The sequence below is a fragment of the Tetrao urogallus genome (assembly GCF_951394365.1).
Source record: "Tetrao urogallus genome assembly, chromosome: 2".
Lineage (NCBI taxonomy): Eukaryota > Metazoa > Chordata > Aves > Galliformes > Phasianidae > Tetrao > Tetrao urogallus.
This window is the reverse complement of record NC_136814.1, coordinates 8,551,901-8,579,893: the sequence shown is the minus strand read 5'-3', so window position 1 is coordinate 8,579,893 and position 27,993 is coordinate 8,551,901. Positions and strand designations below refer to the sequence as shown.

The 27,993-nt window shown below is 38.3% G+C and overlaps 1 protein-coding gene across 3 annotated transcripts; it reads left to right on the top strand.

Annotated features, from left to right (window-relative positions):
• PPP1R21 (protein phosphatase 1 regulatory subunit 21) lies at nucleotides 1-27,946 on the top strand (the record flags this gene model as incomplete). 3 transcript variants are annotated; one of them, XM_079550881.1, is made up of 22 exons in its annotated part: nucleotides 1-60; nucleotides 2,900-2,968; nucleotides 3,354-3,500; nucleotides 4,632-4,733; nucleotides 5,383-5,547; nucleotides 5,643-5,701; nucleotides 8,101-8,195; nucleotides 10,238-10,290; nucleotides 12,362-12,511; nucleotides 16,371-16,472; nucleotides 16,546-16,634; nucleotides 17,316-17,452; nucleotides 17,576-17,668; nucleotides 19,390-19,517; nucleotides 19,839-19,991; nucleotides 20,767-20,859; nucleotides 21,801-22,034; nucleotides 23,371-23,406; nucleotides 24,278-24,394; nucleotides 25,288-25,386; nucleotides 26,245-26,373; nucleotides 27,917-27,946. In XM_079550881.1, 22 exons carry the CDS (start codon nucleotides 1-3, stop codon nucleotides 27,944-27,946), a joined length of 2,340 nt encoding a protein of 779 aa, XP_079407007.1. The 3 variants fall into 3 exon arrangements, with proteins under 3 accessions (XP_079407007.1, XP_079407008.1, XP_079407009.1); XM_079550882.1 differs by lacking the exon at nucleotides 23,371-23,406; XM_079550883.1 differs by lacking the exons at nucleotides 20,767-20,859; nucleotides 23,371-23,406.
• Nucleotides 27,947-27,993: the final 47 nt, after the last annotated feature.

Genomic DNA, 27,993 nt, shown 5'->3' with positions numbered 1-27,993 from the left:
ATGGCGGCCACCGCGGAGCTGCAGGGGAAGTACCAGAAGCTGGCTCAGGAATACTCCAAGGTATCGGGAGCCTTTCCGCGAGCATTCCAGCCGCTCCCCGCGCGGCCGCTGCTTGCCGCCACCTAACGGCTGCTCCTGCGGGGGGCCGGGGGCCCTTCCTCGCGCAGCCCCGGTGCTGCCCGGCGCTCTCCCGCCGGCTGCTGCTTGTGCGGGTCAAGGTGACGAGGGGGCCGAAGATCGCCTGTTTGTGAGGAGAGGGCACGCTGGGCAGGCTGGGGGTGTGGGTTTGCAGACGCGGGCGGAGCGCGGTGGTGCCGCCTGCCGGCTGGTCAAACCGCGGGGAGGAGTGGTGGCATCGTCTGCACAGCATCTATGGGACAAGCAGGTGGTTCTGCAGCGCTGGGGAGGCGAGTTGAGTCGTGCTTTCCCTTGGCTTTTCACTTCGTAGTCAGGTGTGAGGCTTAGCCGTCTTCTTGAGTGTGTGTCTGTGCAGCTCTTACCTGCAGCTGAGTTTGCTCAGACTGGTGGATATGGATGTCAGAGGCAGTCGGGGTGCTCACAGGGATGTTGCAGCCTCTTGGCAATGAGGATGCTTGACTTCACATCTGTCCTACCCCTGTTCCCATCCTTCTGCAGCTGTCTGAGGTGACTGACTGCTTCTTGTTTCTTATACTGCTTGCAGAAGTGTTCGCAAAGACATCTGTCCCTGGATAAAGTGCTTTTTTTTCCCAGTGCATTTGAAATGATTTCCTGGATGGTGGGAGTCGTGGTTAATCCAAAGCTGTTCTCTCTGTTCACTGAAAAGAAGATGAAACTTTGGTTTTGAATATCAGAGTTTTTTCTACAACATTGAGAAAGAAAGTCAGCACTTAATTTTCATATGTCTCTACATCAAAAAGAGCTTGGTACAAGACACTGACTGCATTTGACACCTTTCTCAAGATTACAGAATAACACATTAAATACTGTTCTCCTTGGAACTGCTGTAAATGACTGTACTGAGTCAAAATTATTCACAGATAGATACATGTTTCTTAAACTCACCTTGTGGGAACACTTAATGAAACTGAACTGATTTTAGGGTTTTGTCTGTCATAACTGTTGTCTGTTTGTATTTCTTGTTGCTTTCTAAAGTGGTTCTGCTGTACCTTGGACATTAAACATGGCTCGGGATAAGGTAACTGAGGGACTTTGCTGCTTAATTCCTTTGCTGTGTGGACCTTCTGACTATAGCTTCGGAATATTTCAGCTACTGGATCCTCTCTCTTCTAAAATCGCATTGTCCAGAAGTGTTCTTTTAACTTTGTCTTGCAACTGTCAGCCTGCAATGTTCCACTGGATCTCTGTGGGAACTATTTTTTTTATTCCTGTTCCTTTTTTTGCTGAATAGCCCCAGAACACTGTGGGATCACCTTTCCAGGTAACTCATTTCATGCAAGTAATCAGTTGGAGAGTTGGTGGCTTATTGTGTGCAGGTGGAAAAGGAGAGTAGATCTGTAAAGCTATGTGTCTGTTCTCTGATTACGGTGTGAAAGCAGGGAATAGGGCAGACAAGAGCTCAATAGATTCACAAAGTGATAAGAGAAGTATCTGGCAAAAGATAATTTTCCCTCTCAGTTCAGCGCAGTCCAGAAGAAGGATCTGTGTTCTCAAACTTTTCTTCCCTTTGAGTTACAGCTTCTTGCTCTCTCACACAGCACTAATTGAAGCAGTAGTTGGAGAGCTTTCAATCTGTGACAGCCTTTGGTGGATTGCACTTGAGCGTAGTTAACTTGATGCAGCACAGTTGAGCGAGTTCATTCTGTTTCATTTCTGCATCTCACATGTTGCTGCCTTAGTGGCTGTGTCAGAAAGAGGAATTGAAAGCTACTGCAGTGCTTCTTCTTGCTGGGACACCTTGTGCTTGGAAGTCTCTGGTGCTCTTGCGAGTTTCTTTTCTTACCTTTGTGATGCCCTAGCAACACAATGGGAATACTGAAGGGTGAAAGCCTGTGTTTAGTGATGTCAATTGGGTTTTGACCTTCTGAAGTATATTCAGTCATCAGAGAAGGTGTGCTGTTGCTGATTCACATTGAATCTTGCCTTAATGCTTCTGCCAGAGGTGTTCCCAAGGATTATACAAACCCCTTTAATTTGTATCTGTAACAGCTGGACTAAAACATATCAAATGAATACAATCTACCATTGAAGAAAGAAACCAGGATTCAAGCAATCATCAAGAAATGGGAAGCTGATGCTGTTGGTATCCTTACTGCCACAGGGTAGAGGTACTCCGTGAAGTGACTGGGAAAGAGTCTTCTTGAGTGTTATATTTCACCTTAGTGATTTGTAGCTCAGATTTGTAAACTTCATAAGAAAGTCTGAGAGGACTTCTTGTATTCTTTGTTATATTTTCTTCAGCTGTTTGTTGAGCTGATCTCTGGATTATTTGCTGCTACGTATGGTAATATGTATTCTTCCTTAAAGTATAGCTTAGTTCTTCTTGAAAGAGATTTTAACTGTTTATTCTGAGCTTCTCTTAATGTCATAGACAGCTATGGGGAGAAGAAGGAAGAGGCAGAAGTAGCAATGAATCCAAGCAAGGATTGCGACTTTTCCTTAGCTGTTTACAGTTCTTGAAACCTTAACTGTATCTTAGTAACTAATCTTCATGATAGTAAGTATTTTATTCTATTTGACTCAGGAATTTCAGCTGGTAAAATAACATCGTGTTTCTTATCAGTTCAGGATACAAATTTGGTGCAACTTTTCTGCCTGGAACTACCTTCTTGAACAGAATGCTGTAAGAAGCGTGCACATCTAGTGCTGTCATGAAAGTATATGATGTTTTATGCACATTCTAGTGAGTGGCTTTTGTTTGGTTGTCCTGCATAGTTAGTGGCATCTCTTTATTTTTCAGCTTCGAGCTCAGAACCAAGTACTGAAAAAAGGGGTTGTGGATGAGCAAGCAAACTCTGCATCTCTGAAGGTAATCTCCAAAAACTGCTCATGTCAAATGTATTCAGCTGTGGCAAAAAAGGTGAATGGAAGGTTTTTTGAACTTGGTATTATGAAGAGAAAAATAAAGGTATTAGCTTAGTAAGAACTTCTGTTCTGTGGCTGCTGTGTTCATTGGTCTCTGCAGGTGCTGGTATTGTGAAAGCGGAAGGTTGCTTCTTAATGGTTAATTTGTAGAATTAAGTATCTACTTGAGAATGATCTGCAGGCAGCTAAAGGAAGTAGAATGTTTTTTACTTGTCGCGGTTCAAATATGAAAGAAAGACTATTTTTAATGAGTTCTTTTGATGCTTTTGTATTAAAATAACGTGGTTGGCTTTTTTTTTTTTTTTTAATTGGACTTCTTCATCACCAAGGAGCAATTGAAGATGAAGGACCAATCACTGAGAAAATTGCAACAAGAAATGGACAGCCTGACCTTTCGAAATCAGCAGCTTGCCAAACGGGTGGAGTTACTTCAAGATGAACTTTCGTTAAGTGAAACTAGGGGCAAGAAGAACAAGGTACGTGCTCATCTCTTTGGGTATCCCTCAAAATGTGCGATATCAGCTCTGAAGACTGATGCTGAAGAAGTCACTCAACTGATTAATGATATGCTCATCTTCCTTTCTTTTCCCTAAACACCTTTGCATTGTTATCTGCTTGCTTGACAAGTGTAGTGCCTCTATTTACGTTATTAACCACAGTGGACTCTTCAAAATGCAGTTTGGTCCTTTTCTTATTTCAAGTTATGTTACCTACAGCTTCTCTAGACATTTCCAAATGTGGAAGGATCTCGGCTTGGCTTGAAGAGCTTTGTGAGCCATCACCACTGACTTTTTTTTTTTTCCTTTCGTATTCAACTGCCAGAATACCTAGTTCTGTATTATTGTAAGGTGTCTTTATATTAAATGGAATGTATCTAAAAGGTAGTTTTACCTGTTGGGTCTCTCTGAGTATGTTCTATTGAATATAAGTGTACAAAATTCTATGTCATCCTTGTGATTCTTGCTGATGGGGGGTGAAGTAGATTGCATCTAGATCTATCTAGATTGTTTCTGATGGATGATTTGTGTCAGACTGCAGCCCTTTTAAAAAGAGGGGAACATATGCCTGTGTTTCAGGTGTCCTACTTTGTAGTCTTTGTGCTCTCCTGTGCTTCTTTGCACTATTAGATGGCAGAGTGTAGAGTGCTTCCTGTGATTGTTCCTCATCTTTCATATGACCAGGCCAGCTTAAACATGGATGCTTGATGGGGGAAATGTGCCTTATATGTAGATCCTGGAACTAAGGAAGCATAGACTTTAATGTTACTGACTGCTTGGAATCATGCGAGATTCAAGTAATGTCCTGAACCCGCTATGGAAGCCATCTCATGAGAGTGAATGTAAAGTCTGTGTAGAGGCTTCCTGAGTCATCACTAAATGAGCATTCTACTTCAGTACAGTAAAAACAGCGTGAAGGAAAAAGCGCTGCTTTGAAGCTAATGCTGTGTGCAATATTGCGTGGTGTTAGAGGTGTTTGTTTCGGTGGAATGCACATTCATGTGCTTCTGTTGGAAATCGGTGATTGCAATGCATTTTCAGACACCTGAGGTTGTGCTTTGGGATACCCCCACATACCTGGGGATGATGCACGCATCTGTTTTCCTTTAGAAAAGTGCAGAATCTTCATCTCAGTTGAGTCAAGAGCAGAAAAGTGTCTTCAATGAGGATCTTCAGAAGAAGATAGAAGAGAACGAACGCCTGCATATACTTGTAAGATTTCAATCTTTTTTTTAGTTGATAAGACTAGTCACACAAACAATGATGAAGAGAGTAAAACAGCGCCTAAAAATGTAGTATTATTAAGCATTTCGTTGCATGCACAATAGTAGATTAGATCCGACTGTATTGCTTATAAATATTTTCCCCTGTCAAACAAGAAAGTATCTTGACTTCAGGTTCTGAAGACCATGTGTGAAATATTTCATATAATGATGTTTTTCTCACTTAAATTAGCTGTCACTAAAAGGTGAAAATCTACTGGAAGTACTCATGTGGCTCATACTGATTTGGAAACTTCTAGATTCACGTACCGTTTTGGAGCTGCTTTGAAGCTTAATGTATTTTCTGCAAATTGCCATCATTGAGTCAAGAATACATTTCACTTTGTTTTAAAAATGTGAGCAGAAAACCTTGTGGTTCAAGTTTAATTTCTCAAAATTCCACCAGAAAGATTTTAAGTGTTTGATGTTGCAGATCTTTCGGTAAGCAGAAAGTACTTGGATCCTGAATAGTTTTTTTTCTGTGAAGAACAATGTAGAATTTCTTCTTGTACTTGTTTTGAAACTGAACGTCAGTGTAACTCAGAACTAGATTCTGCAGTGAATGAAACTAACGCAAGGTTCTTCTTTTCTTGCTTTAGTACTTTGAAGCAGATGAGCAGCATAAACGTTTAGAAGCAGAGCTGAGAACTAAACTGGAAGTTCTGGAAACTGATGCTGCCCAGCATCAAGCTGTAGTGGACAGCTTAACAAGGAAATACACAGATACCATTGAAAAGCTGCAGAATGATAAATCCAAATTGGAAGTAAGGAGCTTTTCTGTTACGTGACGAGTTTAAAAAGTATTGAAATGTTTTGCTCTGTCAGTAATTACATTGTGAGATTATCTTCTTGCATAAAGATCAAGTCTCAGACACTAGAAAGAGAAGCTAAGGACTGTAGGCTTCGAACCGAAGAATGGTAAGTGTTCTTATTTAATATAACAACAACTTGGTTTGAAAGATTGACTTGATTACTTTTAAGGAATGATAATGTTTTTTAAAAAAAAAAAAAAAAAAGTTGATAAACAGAAAATACAAGGCAACAGCATATCATCAAGGTGGTGCAGGTTTGACCTCTTCATTTTGTGTGTGTCTAGACAAGCAGTCCAGAGCAGCTCTAATAAATGATTTTGTCTGCTGGAATGCTTTAGGTAGCTGTGAAGTAGATGAGTGCTTGTAATTGAACACTATAAACTGCAAAGGGGCTACTGAACTTGCATGAAACTAAGATAGGAGTTTTTAAAAGCTGCACATGAGGGTGGGGGAACAAACAACAACAACAAAAAGCCTCAGAAAACTTATGTAAGATACCAAGGCAACCAACTAAGGAGCTTTAAGAATTCCCTCTTGTTCTACCCACTTTCCCCCTCCGTTGCCTCCTGAACAGTAGCTTTTTTTTTCTTAGGTAGAACATTCAGCTGGAATGTTTGGAGGTTTGTTTGTTTTTTTTTTTTTTTTTTTTGGTGTGTTTTTGGCTCAGGGATTCTGTTGCTAGTTTAGAATAGTCTTACTGTATTGAAGACAAGTTGTAGAAAATGCGGAATTAAATTGCGGGCCAGATCAAGTTAGGGTGTATTTCTCTGAAGTTCCTTATTGTGGTGCACTTAGAAAAAAAAATTGCCATATAGATCTTTATTGAGATGGATAAAATGCACAGTAATGGTCAGTGGACAGATGAAAAACTTCCATGCAATAGTAATCTTGGAAGTGTATGTGTTATTTTGGCAGGTATAAAGATAGTTGAATTCTATGAACTCTGATTAAACGATCGTTGTGAATTCACCTGTGAATGACTTTAAAAGCTCATGAAAGCTGTGTATTACTGCAGCTTGTTTGCAGTTTTGGGGGATTATTTTAAGAGAAGTTGAAAAAAAAGAAAAGCATTGTCCTAATCTACTTTTGATTTTAAACATATCTGTTGTGTCTGACTGGGTAATTAATGTCATTGTAAGAAATTGTCCCTACTCTTTATGAAGGGAGACTCATAAGAATAAAGCCTGATACTGAGTGATTTCAGCCATTATGTCCAGTGCTCAACAGATCATTATTTTAATATTCCTTCATGGAAGCACTATCTTACATTTTCCCCAGCTTTTTAGAGGAAGGGTTCCATTTTCCTTTGAGATCCAAGCTTTGTCCTCGGAAGGCGAGGGATATAATGCTTGACAGTGTGCATGCCTAGGAAATTAGAGGGCAAAATGTGAAGCAAAACTTATCAAATAAATTATAAGCCATTCCTTTTTATTATAAGAGGGAAACGTCTGTACTTCTGCAATCTGTCTGAGTTTTTCTGTCATGCTTAATGCTACTGTATTTCATATTATACAGTTTCTATGCAGTTCTGGGTCTGTTCTTCAATAAAGATCTTTGTTAATGTACATGGGCTCCTTACTGGGTAGTTTCTCCATATATTGCTTGTCTATTTGGATTCTTGTCAGTCCTGATAAAATTCCATGTATTTCAATGTTTTATTGAAAGAAAAAGCAAACTATTGCTTTGACACCTTCCTCCTACCCTCCAATATATGTGCAGGGGTTCTAGATGTCAAACTGGAAACAAAACATGAAGATTTTGAGGGCCTAAGCTGGGTAAGGTGTAGAATTTTGGTTTGAAAAAATAAACACTCAGTAATCTTTGTATATAATGCTGGAGTAGTTTACTGTTCATCTCTATCCTAGAGATATTAATAGTCATAATAACTCAGATTTGCCTCTCTGTATGCAATCAGATTCAAGAGAAGCAGATCTAAGGAAAAATTGCTTCAGAATGTATCAGAACGATTTGCAAGATCTTGGGAGAACAAGTGCTGTGGTAAAAATGCTTAAATAGGGGGCTTTGAAAAGCTCTGAAGATACTTCTAATGATGATGTGGTGATTTACTGAATTGTCAGCATTTCACTGCTTGTATGTTGAAATTCTGTATCAAGTATGTGTTAGCTAACATGGAGGCCCTTTTGCATTCCCATTCAAATTTCAGTAGGAAATAACATTTTTATACAACACGCAGTAACTGTGGGACTGGATAATAATGTGAAGATCAACTTTAAAGTAACTTGAGAATGCAATTTGGGATCTACAGTGTTTTGTTGCATCTTTCAATGTGTTTGTTAATGATTAAAATACATTCACGTATTGTAAATGTGACACAAAGGAGAAGGGATGACTGTAACTCTCCTCTTTCTGACATCAGAGAGAGACGTGTCCTGTGCACTCAAGGGTTGCTTAGGGTGAGCTAAGGTGGTGGTGAAACAGGTTAACTTTTAAAGTTTTACACTGTATATGTGGTGCTTTTTTCTGTGTTTTTGTTCTGTTATTTAGTCAGCAGCAGTTAAAGAATCTTCAAGCAGCTTTGGGCAGTCGACTGGAAGAATCTCTATGCATAATCAATGAAAAAGTACCTTTTAATGACACAAGTACGTATTGCCTTGGTGTGTGTTTTTTAGCCCTCTTTACTTTTGGGTGTTCATCTGGAGGAAATGCACTGTAAGAATTAAAATGCATTAGATGTTTAGATGCCCAACTTTTCTTACAGGTACCTGGTGCTAGTTGTACTTTGTATTCTAAAGGTCCCTTCCGACCCAAACCATTCTGTGATGACATTCATCTTTTTGTTTAGTGATTTTAAAGTATCAAGTGTTATATATAGAATGAAAACTGAAACTTTAAAAGGCTTTCCAGTAACTTGCTGCTTGTGTTGCTTAGTGTTGACGGTATTGTGAAAGATGAAAGTTTCTCCACTTGTTCAGGTTTTCATTTGAAAGGGTGTTACTGTAGATTGTATTTAAAATCCTGTTAAACCAAAGATAAGCTAGTAGCTATGGAAATATATTGTTTAAATAAGGATCTGTGCTTTGTGGGAAGTCTGTCACATTTCTCACCTCTGATTAGAAAACACTCAGATTACTACTTACTCATCTTTTATCTTGGGCTCACTCATATTTCCAAGGAAAAGATACTTTGATTTTTTTGAACAGGGACTTTTGACCTGAAGGACTATTTTGGTACCAAAACCAATATGTGCAAGATGAGTGCTGGGTGCTGTTTTCAATAGCTTGAAAATGAGGTTGTACTTAAGCATATGTCAGTCTCTACTATTTTGGCAGTGAGAGTAGGAGGATCTGGAATAGTGAAAAAGCTGGTTTTGGTAAGGTAGTTTGGAAAAGCAGAACTAGGCTGTTTGTTGTCTTTCTTATAGGTTTTACTGGTAGAAGCTTTCGCATTTTCATGAGGTTCTAAGCTCTGTCAAAAATGTTCAAAATAGTCTTATGTTCTCTAGAAGCTGATCTGGCTGGGTGCTGCAGGGTGAGCCATCCAGGTTCTGTGCTGGCAATCCAGTGAGTCTTGGCTTGGGGGTGGAAGAAATAAAGAAATAAACAGATCCTTCTCTTTAGAAAACATTGACCCTCGTACAGCATAATATGCGTAGATATCAGTGCTTTCAGTTGATATCCCTTTTTTCCCCTTCATTCCTCTCACAAGTAGGGAGCTTTGCCTACTGTCTTCTTGTTTATGCTTCTCTGCCTGCTTTGGCTGATATCCACAGGTGGTTGTCCTTGTAGCAAGATCTTGGATGCAAGTAGTTTATCTGCTTACACAACTGCCATGATCACATAGCAACACTTTTGCTTGTGTAGAAAACATTGCAGGAATGGAAAGCTTTTAAGTGACAGAAGAATGAGAGAAAGTTAGGAAATGTTTGTTTGCTATGGATTCCATTGTGAATAACAGGAAAAAAGAGTAAGAAGCTGTAAGTTTTCTTTTATGCCAATTTAAACTAAAGTGGTGCTTATTGCATTTAATTGAGAATGGATCTGTTTCTCTTTAAGTGCTTAGGCTTTGTAAGCTGTTCATTGGGTACAAATATCCCTCTGCCTCTTTATAAGTGTGCTCATCTGTTATTTGACTAATTGTTCCAGGTGCTCTATAGCTAAACAAAGCCTGAAATGTATGGAGAGTAGATCTTATTCTAAATTATCAACAAATGATGTAGGTAGAGGAGCTTTTTAGAGCACACAAACAGTGGGAAGAATACACCAATCTTATTTAACAGTTGCCGGGATGTAACTGAAATTTGCAGATCTTAAATTTTGTGAGGATTTTTAAAAAAGACTTCTCACTCTTACATAGTAAAAAAATAAATAAATACTGCTCTTCTGTGCAAGAAGTTTCTTAGGTTTCCTATCAAATTTAGGGTGTTCAGGTAATTATATCACTTTTAAAAGATGAACATGGAAATACTTCCTCTCCACTTAGTCACAGTAACAATTCTTGAGTGGCAGTGATTAGTCCAACCTCATTAAATAAGTTCTTCCAGTTTCTTGTTATTACTTACATGAACTAAAATGTTACTGCAATGAAATTTTCATTTAAATTGCTGTATACCAATAAATGTGTTTTTCTTATTAAAAAAAAAAAAGTGTCTTAATAAGTACACATCTCAATTTCTGCCCTGTAGGATCTAATCGGTACAATGCTCTGAATGTACCATTGCACAACAGAAGATATCAGGTAAGCACTTCTTGGGACTTCATGTTTAAAGAGGTAACTTTCTACACAGGTATTGAATAAAACCTGCCATTTTAGCAACCCAAGGTGGCAGAAGATGGCCTGTCTCACTTGGCACTCCAAGAAAACTTCTATCCACAAAGCCTCTGCACTTGTTAAAGATGCTTTTCTCTTGGGTTATTAATACTTAACTGCTCATTTCACCCTGGCCTAGAACTAGTCCATTAACTCCCAGATGATGATTGTTGTAGGTTTTAATTCACTTATACCTCCGTAGGAAGAGTGGTAAAAAGGCTTAAGTATTTCTTTAGTAAAAGTTACATGAGATATTATTTTTTACAGCACCAACCTGCACTGTTTAAAATCTCACGTTTTATTTTTAAAGATGCTTTAGTTTAGAGGTTTTAAACTTCTTGTTGAAAAAAAAAAGAAAGCTTTGTTACCTTAAATTCCATTTCACTGAAAGTCAGCTTCTTTAGTTGCGTTACTGGAGCTCCGAAGAATGTTTTGGTTTGTAAAATGCATGGTTGTACACTAGAATATTATATTAGTTAGTATTACTTGTCATTGCTTGTAATCCTTTCGGGGAATAAATCATGTAATTTTGAGAACTCTGTGAGATGCATCTGCATTTTATGAAATACTCCTAGACAAATCACTTTTTATTGCAGCCAAATTCCCCTTGATCATTTAAATATTAAAAACAGTTTGAGTTCATTGCTGTAATATCACCAACTTCCTTCATCTTCCTTGGGAAGATGATTTGCTCTATATTCAAAAATGCACCACAGTACTGTGTGAATTCCAATATGTGTTAGGGATTTAACTGGAGTAAATGAGGTTCTTTGTCAGTACTGACTGTGCTATCAATGAGGATGGACTCCATGATGCAGAGGTGGTTAGTCCAACTTGTGTAGCTAGGATCTTTGAGGTAATGCATTCACGTTTCTCTGTAGAAGTGTTTCAAATAGCTTCTTTCTCCTTTTCTTGGAGATATGTCTGTAAGTGATCTTGTTCCTCATAAGCCTGCATTGAGAAATGGCAACCTGCTGTACAGTTCTGTGATGGAAATGGTCTTAATTCAGCCTGTTGCTGAGTACCAGAAAAAAATCTGAATAACTGCATGGAGTTTATCCCTTTACAGTTGTGTGGTAGTCCCTTGTGAGAGAACTTCACATTTAATGGTCTGCAATTTTGAGAATGTTCTGGGGCAGACTTTTATGACTCTGCTCTTTTGTAGAAGCGCTGGCTGCAGCATAAAAGACAGCAAAAAAACTGTAATGGTCTGTTTTCCTTCCTTGCATAACTAATTGACATACACAGACTGAGTATAATAACTGTTATTTGCCCTCTAAACCTGATCCACTGTTTAGATTCACATCATTTAATACTTCATTGAAGTATTACCAGCTCATCACTGAAAAATAATTCATTCTTGTCTGCAGTGTCATACTATTCTGTCTTTCACATCCACAGTAGAACATGGTTTTCTTCTTCACTGCCTTTGTGGGTTTTTTTTGGACTGCTCCATTTTGAATTTGTTTCTCAGATACCTTCCTGCTGCAGTAAAACTAAAGAACAGCCTAATGAGAGCAGCAGCTCAGTTCTGTCCAGGTGGGAGACTTGAGTTCTACTGAACAGGATAAGCATTCCTTTATCCCATTGTTTTTTTCAGTACCTAGTTAAGCTCCCTTACAGCAAGTCGTCATAAACTTCTCAGTGTTGCCATGCTTACAGAACTGAGCTGTCATCAGTAATTAATCTATTGATCTTTAGAAGTCTGTCCTTATAGTAACTGCTGTTGTTCTTATGGCCCATAGTTTGAGTAGAGCAAAGTAGAGCAAAATCATCATTTGTTGTATGGAATACACTTTATCAAAGAAAAACATGCACTTCTAAATTGTGTTGTAGTATATTAAAAACGTTTAAGGAAAATTATAAATGATTGCTTTACTGTTTTAGGTTGAACTAGAAGGAAAGAAGTCATAGCCTTTTTCTTGTATCTGAACATAGAATGTTTTTTGTATTTAAATAGGTTCATATCATACAGTCATTTTTATAACTGTTTTCACAGCTCAAGTTGCGAGACCTTGCTGGCCAGGCATTGTCTTTTGTGCAAGAAATTGTAACAGCTCTTCTGAATTTTCATACGTATACTGAGCAGAAGGTCCAGATCTTTCCCATTGATTCTGCAACAGACACTATATCGCCATTAAATCAAAAGGTAAAATTTTCTGATTACAGCTGTACGTATATTCAGTTATGTCGACTTTCCTGAGTGAATAATCACAGATGGAAACTTCTGCCACCTTTACTGGAAGGTTGTAAATGTGTTCCTGAGAGGCAAGCTCTCTTACATGGGAGGTCTTTTCTGCTGGGTGGATTGTCCATGCCCAAAGGGGTGGGTGCAAAAATTCCTTTCCCTCTATGCCTCTGTTAAAATAACAGCATGGAGAGCAGCAGCATGGTCATCAAATCATAATTTTGCTTTTGAAACGTTAAATGGAAGTGCATTGTTGAAGAGTTGAGCTGATTATTTAAATATTGCACTGCTACCTGGATGCTTGTCTTAGCTGGACAAGTAGTAGGAAAATGTACTGGGGTATGGAATATGTTGTAATACACATGGAATATGGTGTAACTACAACATGAAATAAACTGGATGTAAGCTAGGTTTATGAAGGAGACCGTTCACTTGTCGAATAGTTTATTTTGGGCTGCCTGTGTGAAGAGGTCTCTTGTAAGTGTTCTGAAGCTTCAAGTCACCGAGCTGAGTGGTGCTGTCAATACATTAGAAAGAGAGGAAGCCACCCAGAGGGATCTGAACAGGCTGGAGAAGTGGGCCCATGAAAACCTAATGAGGTTCAGTAATGCCAAGTGCAGGGTGCTGCACTTAGGTCGGGGCAATCCCAGGTTTTTATACAAACTGGGGGAAGATTCCTTGAGAGCAGCCCTGCGGAGAAGGACTAGGGGGTCCTGGTGGACAAGGAGCTGGACATGGGCCAGCAGTGTGCGCTTGCAGCCCAGCAGGCCAGCTGTGTTCTGGGCTGCATTAAAAAGGGGTGGCCAGAGGTAGAGGGAGGTGATTGTCCCCATCTACTCTGCTCTTGTGAGACCCCATCTGCAATGCTGTATCCAAGCCTGGGGCCCCCAGTACAGGAAGGACGTAGAGCTCATGGAGGAGGAGGGCCACTGAGATGATCAGAGGGCTGGAACACCTCTCCTGTGAGGAAAGATTGGGGGACCTAGACTTGTTTAGCTTGAAGAAGAGAAGGCTCTGGGAAGACCTCATTGTGGCCTTCCAGCACTTGAGGGAGCTTATAAACGGGAGGGGGAACAGCTGATTATGAGGGTGGATAGTGATAGGACAAGGGGAAATGGTTTTAAACTGAGACGGGGGAAATTTAGGTTAGATATTAGCAGGAAGTTTTTCCACACAGAGGGTGGTGAAGCACTGGAACAGGCTGCCCAAGGAGGTTGTGGATGCTCCATCCCTGGAGGCATTCAAGGCCAGGCTGGATGTGGCTCTGGGCAGCCTGCTCTGGTGGTTGGTGACCCTGCACAGAGCAGGGGGTTGAAACTGGATGATCATTGTGGTCCTTTTCAGGCCATTCTGTGATTCTGCTATGACTTTAAGTATGTTGACATTGAGAAATCTGACCTGGCTCTTCTTTCACAACTCAATGGGGTGACTTCATAGGGATATCTTCCAGAGTTCTCAAGTTGCATCTTCTGAGGTTTTCTTTTTATGTCATGAAGCACAGATGATAATTTTGTGCACAAATATTCGTGCAGGAGGTCCATGTATATGCTTTGGAATAAAACTGCTTTAACATCTGAGTTGTTGACTAAGTAGCATCAGCAGACGAACATGCATTAAAGTTGCTAGATGACCCAGTGTTTTGTGATTTCAGCTTAGTAGTTTGTATGGCTCAGACTTTGAAGTCTTGTTCATCTCTTTCATTGAATGGCTGTATAACACCTGTAGAAGCAAATGTAAACTGTTGCAAAACTTTTCTGTTAAGGACTGTTCTGTGAAGGACCTCCATTAATCTCCTCACAGGCAACGAATATGCTTTTGTGGATATTTATCAGCTAGAGAAATCCTATTCAATTTACTTTCTCAACCCTTCTACGTATATAATAAAGAATAAGCTTTCCCAGAGGTTCAACATTGATCTTCGTTTGAGAATAGTATATTCTTGCTTCACTAATAATACTCTGAATGACACATCCTTCTTTTAAAAACTGTAATTTTGTTATCTTCCAAGTTCTTCGGGGCAGAAACTGAGTCTCCTTGTTTATGTGGCCTAGTGTGGTGATTGCATTCCACAGACATACTGCTGTTTGCTCTGGTCAGATAAACTGGGTTTCGTAGACATCATTTCTCATGCATGTTTTTGTCTTAATGTCCTAATCAACAGTTCTTTGTTTTTCAGCAGATAAAAGTGCTTTCACACAGCTGAAAAGTGCAACTTATTCCCAACTCTGATTCTTCTCTCTGGATAGTTGTTTAGGTTTTGTCATCATGAATTCTCTTGTAGCCTACCTTTATTCTTGTATGTTTGTGAGCTAAATGCTTTAGTGCATCCTACCTCACAGCTTTTGTGGTGATTGCCCAGCAACAAAGTCTCCTTTGTCAGTCACTGAAGCTGCTGTTGCTCCTGCGTCTTCAATTAACACACCTAGTTGCTTAGCAGATACTCTCAGTGTGGCCTTAGCTTCTGCACCGAGTGCTTCAGAAGCCTTTCTTAACACAGAAAATGAAACAAGTATCATGCAGTGACTTAGCACACTTGCGCTGACCTGTTTTTCCCCAACTCCAGGTCTTGTCTGGCGTTTTCAAGCTATTTTCCCCACCAGACACTCAAAATAGATGTGGACAATTCCTTTCCAGGTTCAAGTATTCCTTTTCTCCTTAAGCATTGGATTGCTGGTTTCTGCTGGGGCTTCAGCATCTTGCCAGATAATTCCAGTCTTTTTCCTTGCAACACGAGGCAGGAGCTTTCTGCATGCGGCTCTTTTTTCCTTAGATTTAAGAACTGACCATAATTCCATCCAGATTTGTGCATGCATAAGAGCTTGGCATCTCTTCTTGTTAACACTGTGTTACTGCAGCATAATAATAATAAGAAAAATTTCTTGTACCCTGTTTGCCCGGGATCTTTACTTGCTGTTGTAGTATAAATAACCAAAGGTGAAAGTATCTTTCTGTGGGGTGAATCCTGGTCGCCAGTATCAATTGCAGAAAAGGTTCTTTAGTGCTGTGATACGTATCTCTACATTGTTAAACTTTTTAAACCTGAGAGTACTGCCAGTGTTTATTTTGGAGAGGTTGAGTGAATACTTCTGTTCTGTGGCATACTTTTTTGGAGGATAAATTAGCCATAAAATTTATTTAAGCATATTTTAGGAAAGATGGGCAGTGCAATGATGCCAGAGTTTCAGGATTTCTCTTAACTGTCACATTTGCTGACAGCAGCCATTCCTACTTTGCTCAGTTACCCCTCCATCCTTTACACTGGCATAAGCATACTTTTGCCCACAAGGAGGACTGGACTGAAAACATAAAATGTATACCTTTCTCTTGCTGTCAGTTTTAACTCAGTTCAGTTCTTCACTACTTTGCACAGCAGAACTGTTGAAATGTTTGTGCTGATTAATAGCACGAGGGCTGATAAAACAGTAGCTGAGAGGAAGGTGGCACAGCTTGTTTTGGTGACCTACTGAGTGCATGGACCTAGCCTTAATTTGATGTGGTTGAGCAAGTAACACAAAGTTTTTTACAGTCAAAAACCCAGGTGTACTGTGCATGACAGGTATAGGTAGAGAAGGTGCTGTGACAGAGCAGTACATGGGAGGGGTTTGCCTGGATTTCCATGACTGTCTTTGCTTTCCCTCAAGGTTGTATGTCTGTGTGCCATGTGGAGGAGGGGGCTGTACATCACTTGACTTTATTATTGGTGTCTTGGGGATCATTTAAAGTGATAGATACTGTGTTAAAATTGACTTTTCTGTTGTTAAATGTGAAACAGTTTGAGAGTCTTCAGCAAGCACCATCTCAAATATCTCTCTGTACTCAGTTCTCACAGTATCTTCATGAAAATGCTTTTTATGTTCGCCCTCTGGAGGAAGGAATGCTTCAGTTGTTTGAGAGTATTACAGAAGATACTGTGACAGTCCTGGTAAGATTTCTTACTTTTAGTATTAAAAAAGACTTTAACAGAGCAGAAATACTTACACTGTTTTTCTTTCCAGGAAACAACTGTGAAATTGAAGGCCTTTTCAGAACATTTAGCTTCATACTTATGCTTTTTAAGAAAGATTCTTCCTTATCAGTTAAAAAGGTACTTTTTAAACTTGTTTAATAGATCACATTGAAGGGGCACTGTCAGATTTGCAACATTGACGATGTCTACAACTCAAATATTAACTCAAACCTTAAAGCTCCTTGGATTAAAGGCAGAAATTTTCTTTGCATATTGTTTCTTGAGCCTTTGTTATGCTTTTTTTTTTTTTCTGCCATTTTTTCCAGTAGGCATTGGAACTGAACCACTACATTTTAAAACTTCTCCCCTTGAAGATGTGGCTTTAATAAAAGCTGTACAGACTTTAATGCTTAATTGTATTACTCAATAGTATTGATACTATGCAGATATTGTACACTGGAACTGTTGATTTCTTGGGCCTGTCTGAAGATTTTGTTAATCTGCATGTGTAGCAAAACTGTTGGATGCACATCCCTTCTGTAGTGAAAATGTGTGCTCCTGAGTTGGTCAAAGGGAGGTACTTTGTCAGTGCAAAAGAAGACTTAAAAAGAGGATTTGGGTTAAGAAAAAGGCTTTTATGATTTCTTTGTAACTTTGCTGTGTAACTCCAATAAGTTAGCCTTTCTAAAATAACCTCTTTATTGCTTCTTTGGACTGGCAGTGTAGAAAGAACTACCTATCTATCCCCAAGATCCTGAAATTCTTATGTAAGAGATTTGCTCATTTGTGTTTTTGTGTGTTTAAAAATCATATTCCTAGTTTGGAAGAAGAGTGTGAGTCTTCTCTTTGCACAGCTGCTTTGAAAGCTAGAAATATGGAGCTACACAGAGACATGAAAAGGTTGACGGCGATCTTTGAGAAGCTACATACATATGTTAGTCTTCTTGCTTTACCAAGTAAGTGCGAGCTTGGGCTCAGTTGCTTTGAGGCTAGGAGAAACCGGTCTTAGATTTTTAGAGTTAATGTTTTCATTAATGATAGAGTTCTAACTTTTTTCTCCTTTTTCATGGTACTTTTAGGTACGAAACCAGAAGGACTGCTTAGAACAAATTACAGCTTGGTGTTTACGAACATTGCTGCAAGCCTTCATGCGTCTCATGACATCCTGAAAGGTGAGGCTACGTGAGTAGTAGTAGGTTTCAGTTTTCATCCTTAGTCTTTCAACACAGCAAACATCAGCTTTCTCTGTTACAATGTTAAATGTGTGGTACATAGTAAATCTGATTTGTTTTGCCTTTATAGATTGACACCAAACCTGCTGAGTACAAGTTTTTGTCACCCCCAAATGTTTTATGGTACTCTGTTCTGTTAGTTTAGTTCTTGTAAGTTTCTGGAAGATTAAATTGTGACACTCTAGACCGTTTGTGAGCTGTGGCACCTTAGTTTTTGAACTGTATTGCTGTAATTGAACACATATAGAATGGAATGTTGTATGTATGCATTCCCTGTTTATATAATGTTAACCTGGCACTGTCATCAAAATGGAAGTTTTCTTAGATTTCAAGTTGATTACACTTTTAAAATATGATTGTATGACCAGAGATGATGAGGGAGTTGGTTTCAAAATTAAAACAGAACTTCTTCCTTCTAAATGACTGACTCTCCTTATGTATAAAGAACGTGGGTATGTTGCATTTCTAATGGAGTACTGTTTGGTTAACACTCAAGGAGTTTTAAAGCAATGATGTGTCTATGTATCCTGTAACATCTGTTCCTGTGTCGCTGTGTTGGGGAGAGTAATTACTGTAGTTGAACTGGTTTGGTACCAGTCAGCTATATAAACATTAAGGTCTTAATTTAAACAAGATGCTTTGGTTTTTTTAATCTATTAGTAATAATGTCAATAGTACTACCTAATTTTATAGAATCTTTGGTTTAACTAAATGATTACATTAGAGATTTGTAGGTCAAACACAGTGAATTACTAAACCAGGCAGCACTGCAGCATAGGTAAGTTTGATGTGTGCCTTCTGCCTCTTGTTATGGTTTCTCTAACGTAACATCAGCGTAAGTTGTACTTAACAAAAGAAGTAAAGAAGACTGAGAAAGTCTGAAGAAAAGTTCAGAACTTGTTAGTTAGCAATGGAAACGTTGCAACACCTCAGACTCCCGCATTAGAGAATTATTGATCTGTAGTTTCTCTCTACCTTCCCTAACCCAAATGTAACTCCAATTCCTTAAGCTTGCATCAGGTTACAACTTCTGGTGATAATGACCTGAGATTTCTCATTTTTGTACCTGTGAAACTTCACTTGTGAAAATAATGCTTCTTTGTAAATTACTTTCAGAAAGTTCTCTGTGTGGTGGTGGTGATCTTTGTTTGTTCCCCCACCCTCAGAAGACAATTCTGTTAATTTTGCCTGAAAGAAATTTAGAATACCTCTTGTTGTGCTGTGTAGTTTTCGTAGCCTTCTAGATTTGCCCTGGCGATTTTAATACCCTACCCTTTTAAGTTCCATAAGCTTTGGACTAATTGTTAGTAATGTTTAATGTCTGTCTCTACTGTCCTGATATAAGTATGTGGAAGTGGAAAATATGCTTTGGAACAAAGTGCATGTTCAGTGGGAGCTTGTCTTCCCTGTTTAATTATGGTTTTTGGGACAGAGCACACTTAAATATGTCTCTTTCTTCTCCCTTCTGTGATACAATGTCTGTTCTGATCATGATCAACCATCTATGGCAATCTATGGAACAACTAAGAGTACCCAGACTAAACATTTATTCAACTCAAGGAGGGTAGAAGTATTCAAATTTCAATGTCACAAGCTGAAGTTGGAAATGGTCACTTAAATAGACAAAAACATAAATGATATCAATGTTTTTATTTTTCTAGACATTTCCAAGCACTACAGTCAAAAAGCTACACTAGAACAAGATGTTCCAACTGCCACACAGAAGCTCATAACTACAAATGACTGTATTTTGTCCTCCATTTTGTCTTTAACAAATGGAATAGGCAAGGTAATGGAAACTTTGTCTAAATATAATGCCACAACTTGAGCATTTTTTTTCTTTAATAAAAAAAAAGATTTGAGAAATGTAAATGTGTCTTTAGTACTCCTACCTATATTCAGACTTACTCTAAGGTATTTTTGTGCTGTACATTAAAAACAATAGGTGATAATAGTAGGTACCTTGAAAAGGATGTTTTGCCTTAGTGATGTCTGAGCTATGTGAAGTCCAGTTTCACTAAGTGCTTTTCCCTCACTTAAACATGTAACTGCTCTGACAAGTCATTCTGTTCAGCTTAATTCAGAAAGTGACTTCTCTTGGTATGTCTAGATTGCTTCGTTCTTTAGCAACAACTTGGATCACTTCACTTCTTCATTGAGCTATGGCCCAAAAGGAGGAACAGAGTTCATCAGCCCTCTTTCAGCAGAGTGTATGCTGCAATACAAGAAAAAGGCAGTTGCCTATATGAAGACTCTGAAGAAGGTTTGTTCTGTTCATGTGCTTGCATAGAGATAGCATAATTAGCTTGCTCTTCAGTTGTAACAAAGAGAATACAAATCAATGGTTTCCAGTATTTGGAAAGCATTTTTCTCAATGAGAAAACAGAGAAATAGAGAAATAATGGTATTGAAGAAATCTGAGAGCACAGTTGCTCTCAAAACTGACAGTATGTGTTGGTTCTGCTGTTACCCATTTCCATGAGTAACTTCTGTACTGAGGAGGGTCCTGAGTTGATCTTTTTTACTGATTTTAACCTGCCTCCCATGTTTGCCAAGAATGTGAATTGAGTGGCATCATTTTTATATTTGCATTAACTGAAGACAGTTGAGATCAAATGAAGAAGAAACCAGATGTTAGGAAATAAGTATGATAGAGAAAATATGCTGAACTAAAAGACTGAACATTACCAAATCTCCTGCAGTTCCTATTAAAATTAAAAACTGAGTGGTGATATAGGTGTACTTAAGGGTTATTATCGCTCCCCTTTGATGTTCTGATGTCTGTCAAGTGGACCTAAAGATACTTTTGATCACTAAGTAGCACATAGTTTTCTTAGCACCTTTTAATTAGGTGTGCATTTTGATGGAGAGTAGGTGGGTTTTTTTAAGTTGGAACTTTTTTCTACTGATGGTAAACACCTGGAGAATGTTTTTCTTCCCTCTGGTAAAGTAACGAGGGTAAGAAGAAAATAAATGTAGAACACTTATTCTGGTTTACTGTCAAACATTTTGATTTTTTTTTTCCTATTCTTCTGCAGCCTTGTGCAGATTCAGTGCCTTATGAAGAGGCTTTGGCCAATCGCAGAGTCCTTCTGAGTTCCACAGAAAGTAGAGAAGGTCTCGCACAACAGGTATCCTGGTATACATTTTACTAATACTTGGTAATGTATTTATAAAGGCAAAGTACTATTCAGTAGTCAACCTGTGTGTAGTTTTGTACATAAATAGAAATTCTGAGTCTTAAAATAAGACTCTAGATATCTTATTTACAGTTCTGGAAGTAAAAGAGTACAAACATGTTTTAATATTGTGTACTGTTTTGAGTGGGTTTTCTTGGACTACGCAGAAGTTGTTTATAGCAACAAGTTTCTTAGAGTATGTTAAATAGGTCTTATTCCCATCATTCTTGAAGTATGTGTTTGTTTTTTTTCTGGAAGGTGAGGCAAAGGGAGATTAAGTGGTGTTTAAAAGGCCTGTGCAATCTGTCCATCTCTGAGTGAGACTGACTGATGTACTGACTAAAACTTAGCTATTAGCTTGAATGTTCTTGCTGTGCTTATGGCCTTTAACTTCTGTAGACGAAAGACTTCACTGTTTTTTGTAATAACCGATTCAAAGCATATTAGTTGAGATGAGATGACTTCAAATAGAAATGTGTGGAGGGATAGGTTATATAACGTTCCTTAGCTTTCCTTACTTGGACAAGCTGGGGTTTTCTGTATGCGTCAGTGGAATGTCTAGGAAGGGAAGGATTGTGTTTCACTTGTGTGCCTGGCACCAGCATTGCTTTGTTATCTGCAAACATCTTTTAAACTTTCCTGTTTTTCTTCTAACCTCTGCCTGCTCTGATTTTCATCTAATTTGTCCTCGGCTCTTTGAGCAGTAGCTGGTAACCCTTATTTCAGACTCATTGAGCAGATGAGTCATTTGTGATACATGACCACACTTAAGCCTACAGATAGCAGCCTACCTCACCTGTATAATAGTTTAAAATAGTACTGTCTTCAAACATCTCCTGGAGGGTATTTTTTCCTATGTTCAGTAAGATGCACTGTGAACTTCCATCCAAAAGGTCCAGCAGAGTTTGGAGAAAATTGCGAAACTTGAACAAGAGAAAGAGCACTGGATGTTGGAGGCCCAGCTAGCAAAAATAAAACTGGAGAAGGAAAACCAAAAGCTGAAGAACTCTCTTAGTGGACAATTAGCTGAAACTGTACAAGAGTGTTCTGTTTTATCAAATATAGCTGAACAAAAGGAGGAAACTACAGAGAAGAGTCAGAGGGAACCTATCAAAAGTACTAGTCTGGTAAGTGACTTCTTACTTCAACAGAAGAAAAAAAAAAAAAAGGTAATTGACAACAGCACTACTTGATCAATGGAACGTTAATATTGAAAGTTTTTTGATGTTGAAATGCAGTCATGCTTAAGCTCCTGATTTGCAAAGCTGTTTGCTGATACTCTCCTCAGAGTTTGGAACTTGACTTCTGAGACTTTGTTCAGTACCTTGATATTAATGGAAACATTCATGTAGTTCTGTACTTGATTGGCTGAGGGGGAAATAATAGGTGCTTGACTTGTTGACTCTTATGACTACAGGTAGGAGGCCTTGCGAAGAGTATATGTATCTTAGATTGGCTCTGAGTTTCCAGGACTTCTTCCCTTGCAGGTGTGTGAAAGCAAACAGAAATAGGTGATCAGTATTTTTAAGTGGATTAAGAAAGAACAGGTCAGTGTAGTATAACCTAATTTGGACTTGAAGCCATTCAAGTTTCCAGTGTTCACTGCATCATTAATTTTGCATAACTTTCATGAGTTCTTAGAGCTTGGGTTCAACAGTGCTTTTGGATATGGCATATATTCTGTCTTGTCTTTGTATGTTGGTAAATAATAGCCCACAAAAATACTAACGAGATGTTTTCATAGGATCATTTAGGTTGGAGAAGATTTGATCTTAAAGGTCATCATGGCCAACCAGTTTTGAAATAAACTGTCATGTTAAGTTTTGGAGTTTTCTCCTTTAGGAGTTTAAGGAGGACATCTTTTTCTGGTTGGTGCTTCCTGTAACTGGTAGGTCAGTAAATCATGTAAACATTGCCCATAGACATAAATCTGTAGTCCTGTTTGGGTCAAGGAAAACATGTAAGAATGTCTTTGTAAAGGGCCAGACGTGAAACTTGTTATTCACATACATCTCAGCTGGAGTTTTGTGAGTATGTGAAACTCAGCTGCCAGTGTAATTTATTAATCAAACTGCAGAGAAAAGAATTCAGAAGGTACTCAAGAAATGCAAGGTGGATTTCCTTGCTCTTGAAACTGGGTAAGTAAGAGACATCTCAATACACGGAAGCACTAATTTTCATGTGTGTATAATATGGGAGCTATAATCAGGTAAGCTAACTAGATCTTGTTTGATTTCATTGCTGTTACCCTGTAAGCCTCCTAACGTGTAGAAGGGATATTTCATTTTTGGAGAGTTGGTGTCGCCTTAAGATCTATTCAGGGCGTTCATTGCACCACCCTTGCTTATGTTGCAGGTAGAGATGCTTAAACTTAATTCTAACTGTCACAAGAATTTGTTTTTGACTGAAGTCCTTTTATGACTGATGTCTGTTTTCGCATGCATATTGTCTTCCTTGTTTTAGATTGGGATGTTGACTATAACTACTGATAACGAGAAGGTAATCTCTTTTAAATGTTATCAAAATGTATCTAGTAAAAATTTAAAACTCAATGTTATTCCAAAGGTGTAATTAACTATTAAAAATAACAGTAGAATGACAGAAGTCACGCAGGTAGTTTGTGTACTGTATTTTCAGGTTTCTAAAATGATATTTCTGTTTGTTTTTGTGTTTCTTCTAAATATTCTTCTGTGTCATGAATTGTAGCTCTTATTCGTGCCAGCAGTTTGGAGCAGTGCAAGCTCGTCCAGATCTGTGCTCTGTACCTGAAGGAGAGTCTTGCTTTTTGTGTTTAGAAACCAGAAGTGGATTCAAAGCCTCAATCCCTGAGAAAGGGGTTGAGGTTGGGGAGAGAGGAAGTTGCTGGCTCAAGTGCCCTGTATTTAACACAAGTACAGGCTATCCCAAACCAGAAGTTGTTCTCAAAGAAACATAGGAGCAGCTCAGACAAAATATCAACAACAAAACAAAAATATATCTTAAATGATCTTGTAGAGCGTGTGACATTAGTTGTAGTTCTTACAGTTTAGTAGCTTCTGAAATTTAGTTATGCAGAAGAATTATTCCTTAAAGAGAAAAGCCAGTAAGTGTTTGGATTTCTTGAATTTGGTAGAATGAGCTTTTGCAGTGGGTTCATCATCAGACTTCATATCTTAAATTAAGCAAACCTCTTGCATCCTTGGTCCTTAAAGGAAGTATGAGCTGATGTCAGCTGACCTCCTGTAATTTGTTGTGAACTGGGGAAATAAATGCTTTTGGATATGACTGGGAGGCCTCAGTACAGAAGGGGATTCAGTATAGAGGACAGTGTTGTGGTGTAAGTATTCAGTCTATTAAAACAAAAAATTAAACAGTCATTTATATTTATAAGATTCCAGATGTTGAATCTCGTGAAGACTTGATTAAAAAACACTATATGGCAAGAATAGCAGAACTTACATCCCATCTACAGCTTGCTGACAGCAAATCAGTACACTTTCATGCAGAGGTGAGAATACAGTTGTTTCTACTGAAAACAGTAAATCCCCTTCTGAATTTTCCATGAGCAAGTGTTAAATCTATGGTACGTATTCCAGGAAAAATGTGTTTCTGCAGTACATTTTTTGGCTGTGGTCTTGTATGCATAAAAATGGGTGTTATAGAAAGACTTTAAACAACAGGAAGAAAAATGTCACCCAGTAAGGCTAAAAAAGCTTAAGAATTAAAATGTGTATTGTGTATTGGTCTGTTGATATAAATTGAAGTGGCTGGTTTTAGTTAGCCAAAAAAGCTATTTTTGGTTTCATCTTAAAGTGATGCTGGGAACATTCAATACTTGAATGTATCATGAAGAAATGAAAATAGCTCCCTTGAGAATCTTTTTTTTTTTTTTTTTTTTTTTTTTTTTACTTAAGAATTTTACTTTACTTTTTTTTTACTTAAGAATTAATAAAATAATTCATGGTCCCTCTAGCTTCCTTTTTTCACTTTAGGTCAAGAAGTAATTCTTGTACATAGTGAATATTTCTTGTGGGATTAACAGAAACTACTAAAAATTAATTTTTGATAGTGGATGACATAGTAAGCCATCTTTGTATGATACTTGAATAATGTACAAAGTGAGATGTTTGTGTTGCTTTCTATGAAATATTTCCTGGCAGTAATGGGATGAAAACAGAACACTTACTAATATGGAAAATCTGTAAAATAAAAGCAAGTTTACTGTTAATTATTTCACTATCTTTGTATTTAAAACTGCGCAGATTGTGAGTAAGTTTCTTGATATCTGAGGATTACAAAAAGATGGAAACACTCGAAGCATTTAGTTAAAGATGGCACAATATAACACTTTGGAACTAACTTTCTTCCCTTCTGTCCTCCCTATGCTGCTCTAACTGCCAGTGTCGAGCACTTGCCAAAAGACTGTCTTTAGCAGAGAAGTCCAAGGAATCACTCACAGAAGAGTTGAAACTGGCTAGTCAAAGCATCAGTAGATTACAGGCAAGTAAGATGTTAAGTGATGTAATAGATGTGCTTGTTAAGGTAATTGTGTATAAGGGGAAGGTGAAGAAACCTCTAAGCTGCAGTTGTGCTTTTTCGGTCCTTAGTAATATGGTGTAAGAAATAGAGGTATGTGGAGACTAGATGGAAATAACACACTTGGAGTGGAAGATCCTTGCAAGGAAATGGTTGTAGTGTCCAAGCCTGTGTTTTTAGCCCACTGTCAAGGCTGCTTTATAAAAATGTGTTTTCTGTATGTGTAAGCACAGGATTGTTTTAGCCTTATTTCCCTCTGTGAGGGGAAGATTACTGAAGTATACACGTACCAATTATAACATCGTGTATTTAAACCATGCATTTGTATTGAGTGCAACTCCTCCCCTTCCTATCCTGTCTGTATCTATGGTCTGTATCTAGTCATTGCTATGTTCTAGTAGTGCACAGGTTTTCCATATCTCTAATTCTAAAGTCACAGTCACACTGCAAATGTATATGGGTTGCTGACTCCTTGAGCTTCATCTACCACACTTGTTCATATACATGTGGATTTTTTTTAACCCTATAGATTTTACTTGTTACTTGGCTAGAAGTGATATTGGAAAATGTAGCTGTTCAACTTTCATGTAAGCTATAAAGAGTTGGGAAAATTATTAAGGAAACCAATCAAAATTAAGGGTGACAGACAATACACGAGTCTTCAGGTAAAAGGGGACCTATGGGCTTTTTGTGATATTTTTCAGTGGTGTGGCTTAGTTGCATTTACCTTCCAGCAGAGATGGGACCAACTGGCAAAGCAGCCATTTTCTTACATTGAACAAAGGCTTCAAACTGCTGACTTTTTTTTCTTTTTCCCCCTAGGATGAATTGATGACGACAAAGAGAAGTTATGAGGATCAGTTAAGTATGATGAGTGACCATCTCTGCAGTATGAATGAGACTCTAACTAAACAAAGGGAAGAAATTGACACACTAAAGATGACTAGTAAGGTGTGTTGACACTAGACGCTGGCTGTAGTTGGGAGCTCTGTGTTTGCCTTTGCCATGGCTGCAGTAATACCCTTTCACAAATCAGTCCACAAGCTGTGGTTTCTATTCTGGGCCAGCTGGAAAGAAAACTCCAAGCGTGGTCATGCACGTTGTCCTGTGCTCTTACCCTAGTTGCAGCTACTTGGTTCTTGGCAATTTTCTTCCTGCTCTGTTTTATTTCCATAGTCTAGGTTGTCTGTTTCTTTCATGTAAGAATGAAAAACTTGCTTCATTCTGTGAACTTTCTTAAACCACACTTGAGCTTTTTCCAGGCAGGGAACCATCCATTTACCCAGAGGCAAGGTTTTCCAATGTACCTTAGTGATGAAAAAAGTGGAAGTCTGCTGTTTAGAACAGAGGGTGCTTACACCATGCTATATCCTGTCCTGGGGGTTCTGGGAAGGAATATACATTGTGAAGGTCTTTATCTTTCATTCGTTTTGTTATGAAATTAATAATCCTCCTTAATTGTGGAATGCAGGGAAGCAGGTTTCAGCGAGGGGAAGAGAAATCTGTGTTTAGATTAGAGCTCCTTTACGGTGATTTTATCTTTTTTATTCTTTCAAGTTCTTCAGATACCTAAACTTTGAAGTTGACCATGCTCTTCAGGACTATTTCTTGGTGTATGAGCTCTTAGCTGTACACGGATCATAGCATTTCATGTTGTTATAAAACATGAAAATATACAAAAAATAAAATGCTTTGTGGATTTTTCACTTCTCATAATTTCAAAACTTGAAAGGATAAGCTGTCTTTAAGGAAGTGACTTTTAATCTCCCAATAGTAGACACTTGTTTTTGTATTTCAGATGCTACCAAGCATAGAAAACAACTCAATTGAAAGTGATATAGCTTAAAGCCATTATCATTTGAACAGATTTGTTGGTTAGGTTTAAAACCAAATGTTATTTTAAGGAAAGAGTAAAAAAGAGTATTGCCAGCAAGAAACTACTGTGCTTTTTTTCTTTTTTTTTTTAGGCTGTATGTTTGCATTGTAGAGTTGTTGGAAATCAGATGTAAGAAAGTTGTTGTAAAACAAATCCTTTTCTCAAGTACAAATGTTTAGTCCAAGCTAAAGTTAAATTTGTTTTGGGACAAAACGTTAGGGTGAAGGATGATTGCCTCGTTGATTCTCTAAGGTTTATATTTGAAATACCACTCCGGGTCAAATTAGGACTGGACCTGCCTTCAGTCTGCTTTGCAATATAAATGGTGCTAATACAGTTGAGTGTTGTGGGATGCAACTCAATGTCTTTTTCATAATTTTCAATTAAATTAAGGTGTTCTTGTGCTTGTTTGAAAGCACTGGTACTTTCCTGTGTTATGCCTGTAAGCACAGAGGGATTTTCAGAGCAAGCACTTGAAGCAGTACTGCTTATCTTCAGCTTTACAGTGCTCCTTTGCTTGCTGTAGGCATAAATTATCAGACCCTGGGTTGTACATTTCCTGTGTAGGTGTTCTTAGGTGAATTATATATTGTATTCACTGGTTGCTTCTTGTTGCAGGGAAACTCTAAAAAGAACAAAACCCGATAGCTCCCAGCTCATCAGCTGTCTGTGGAGGCTGCTGCTGAAGAGAGTGC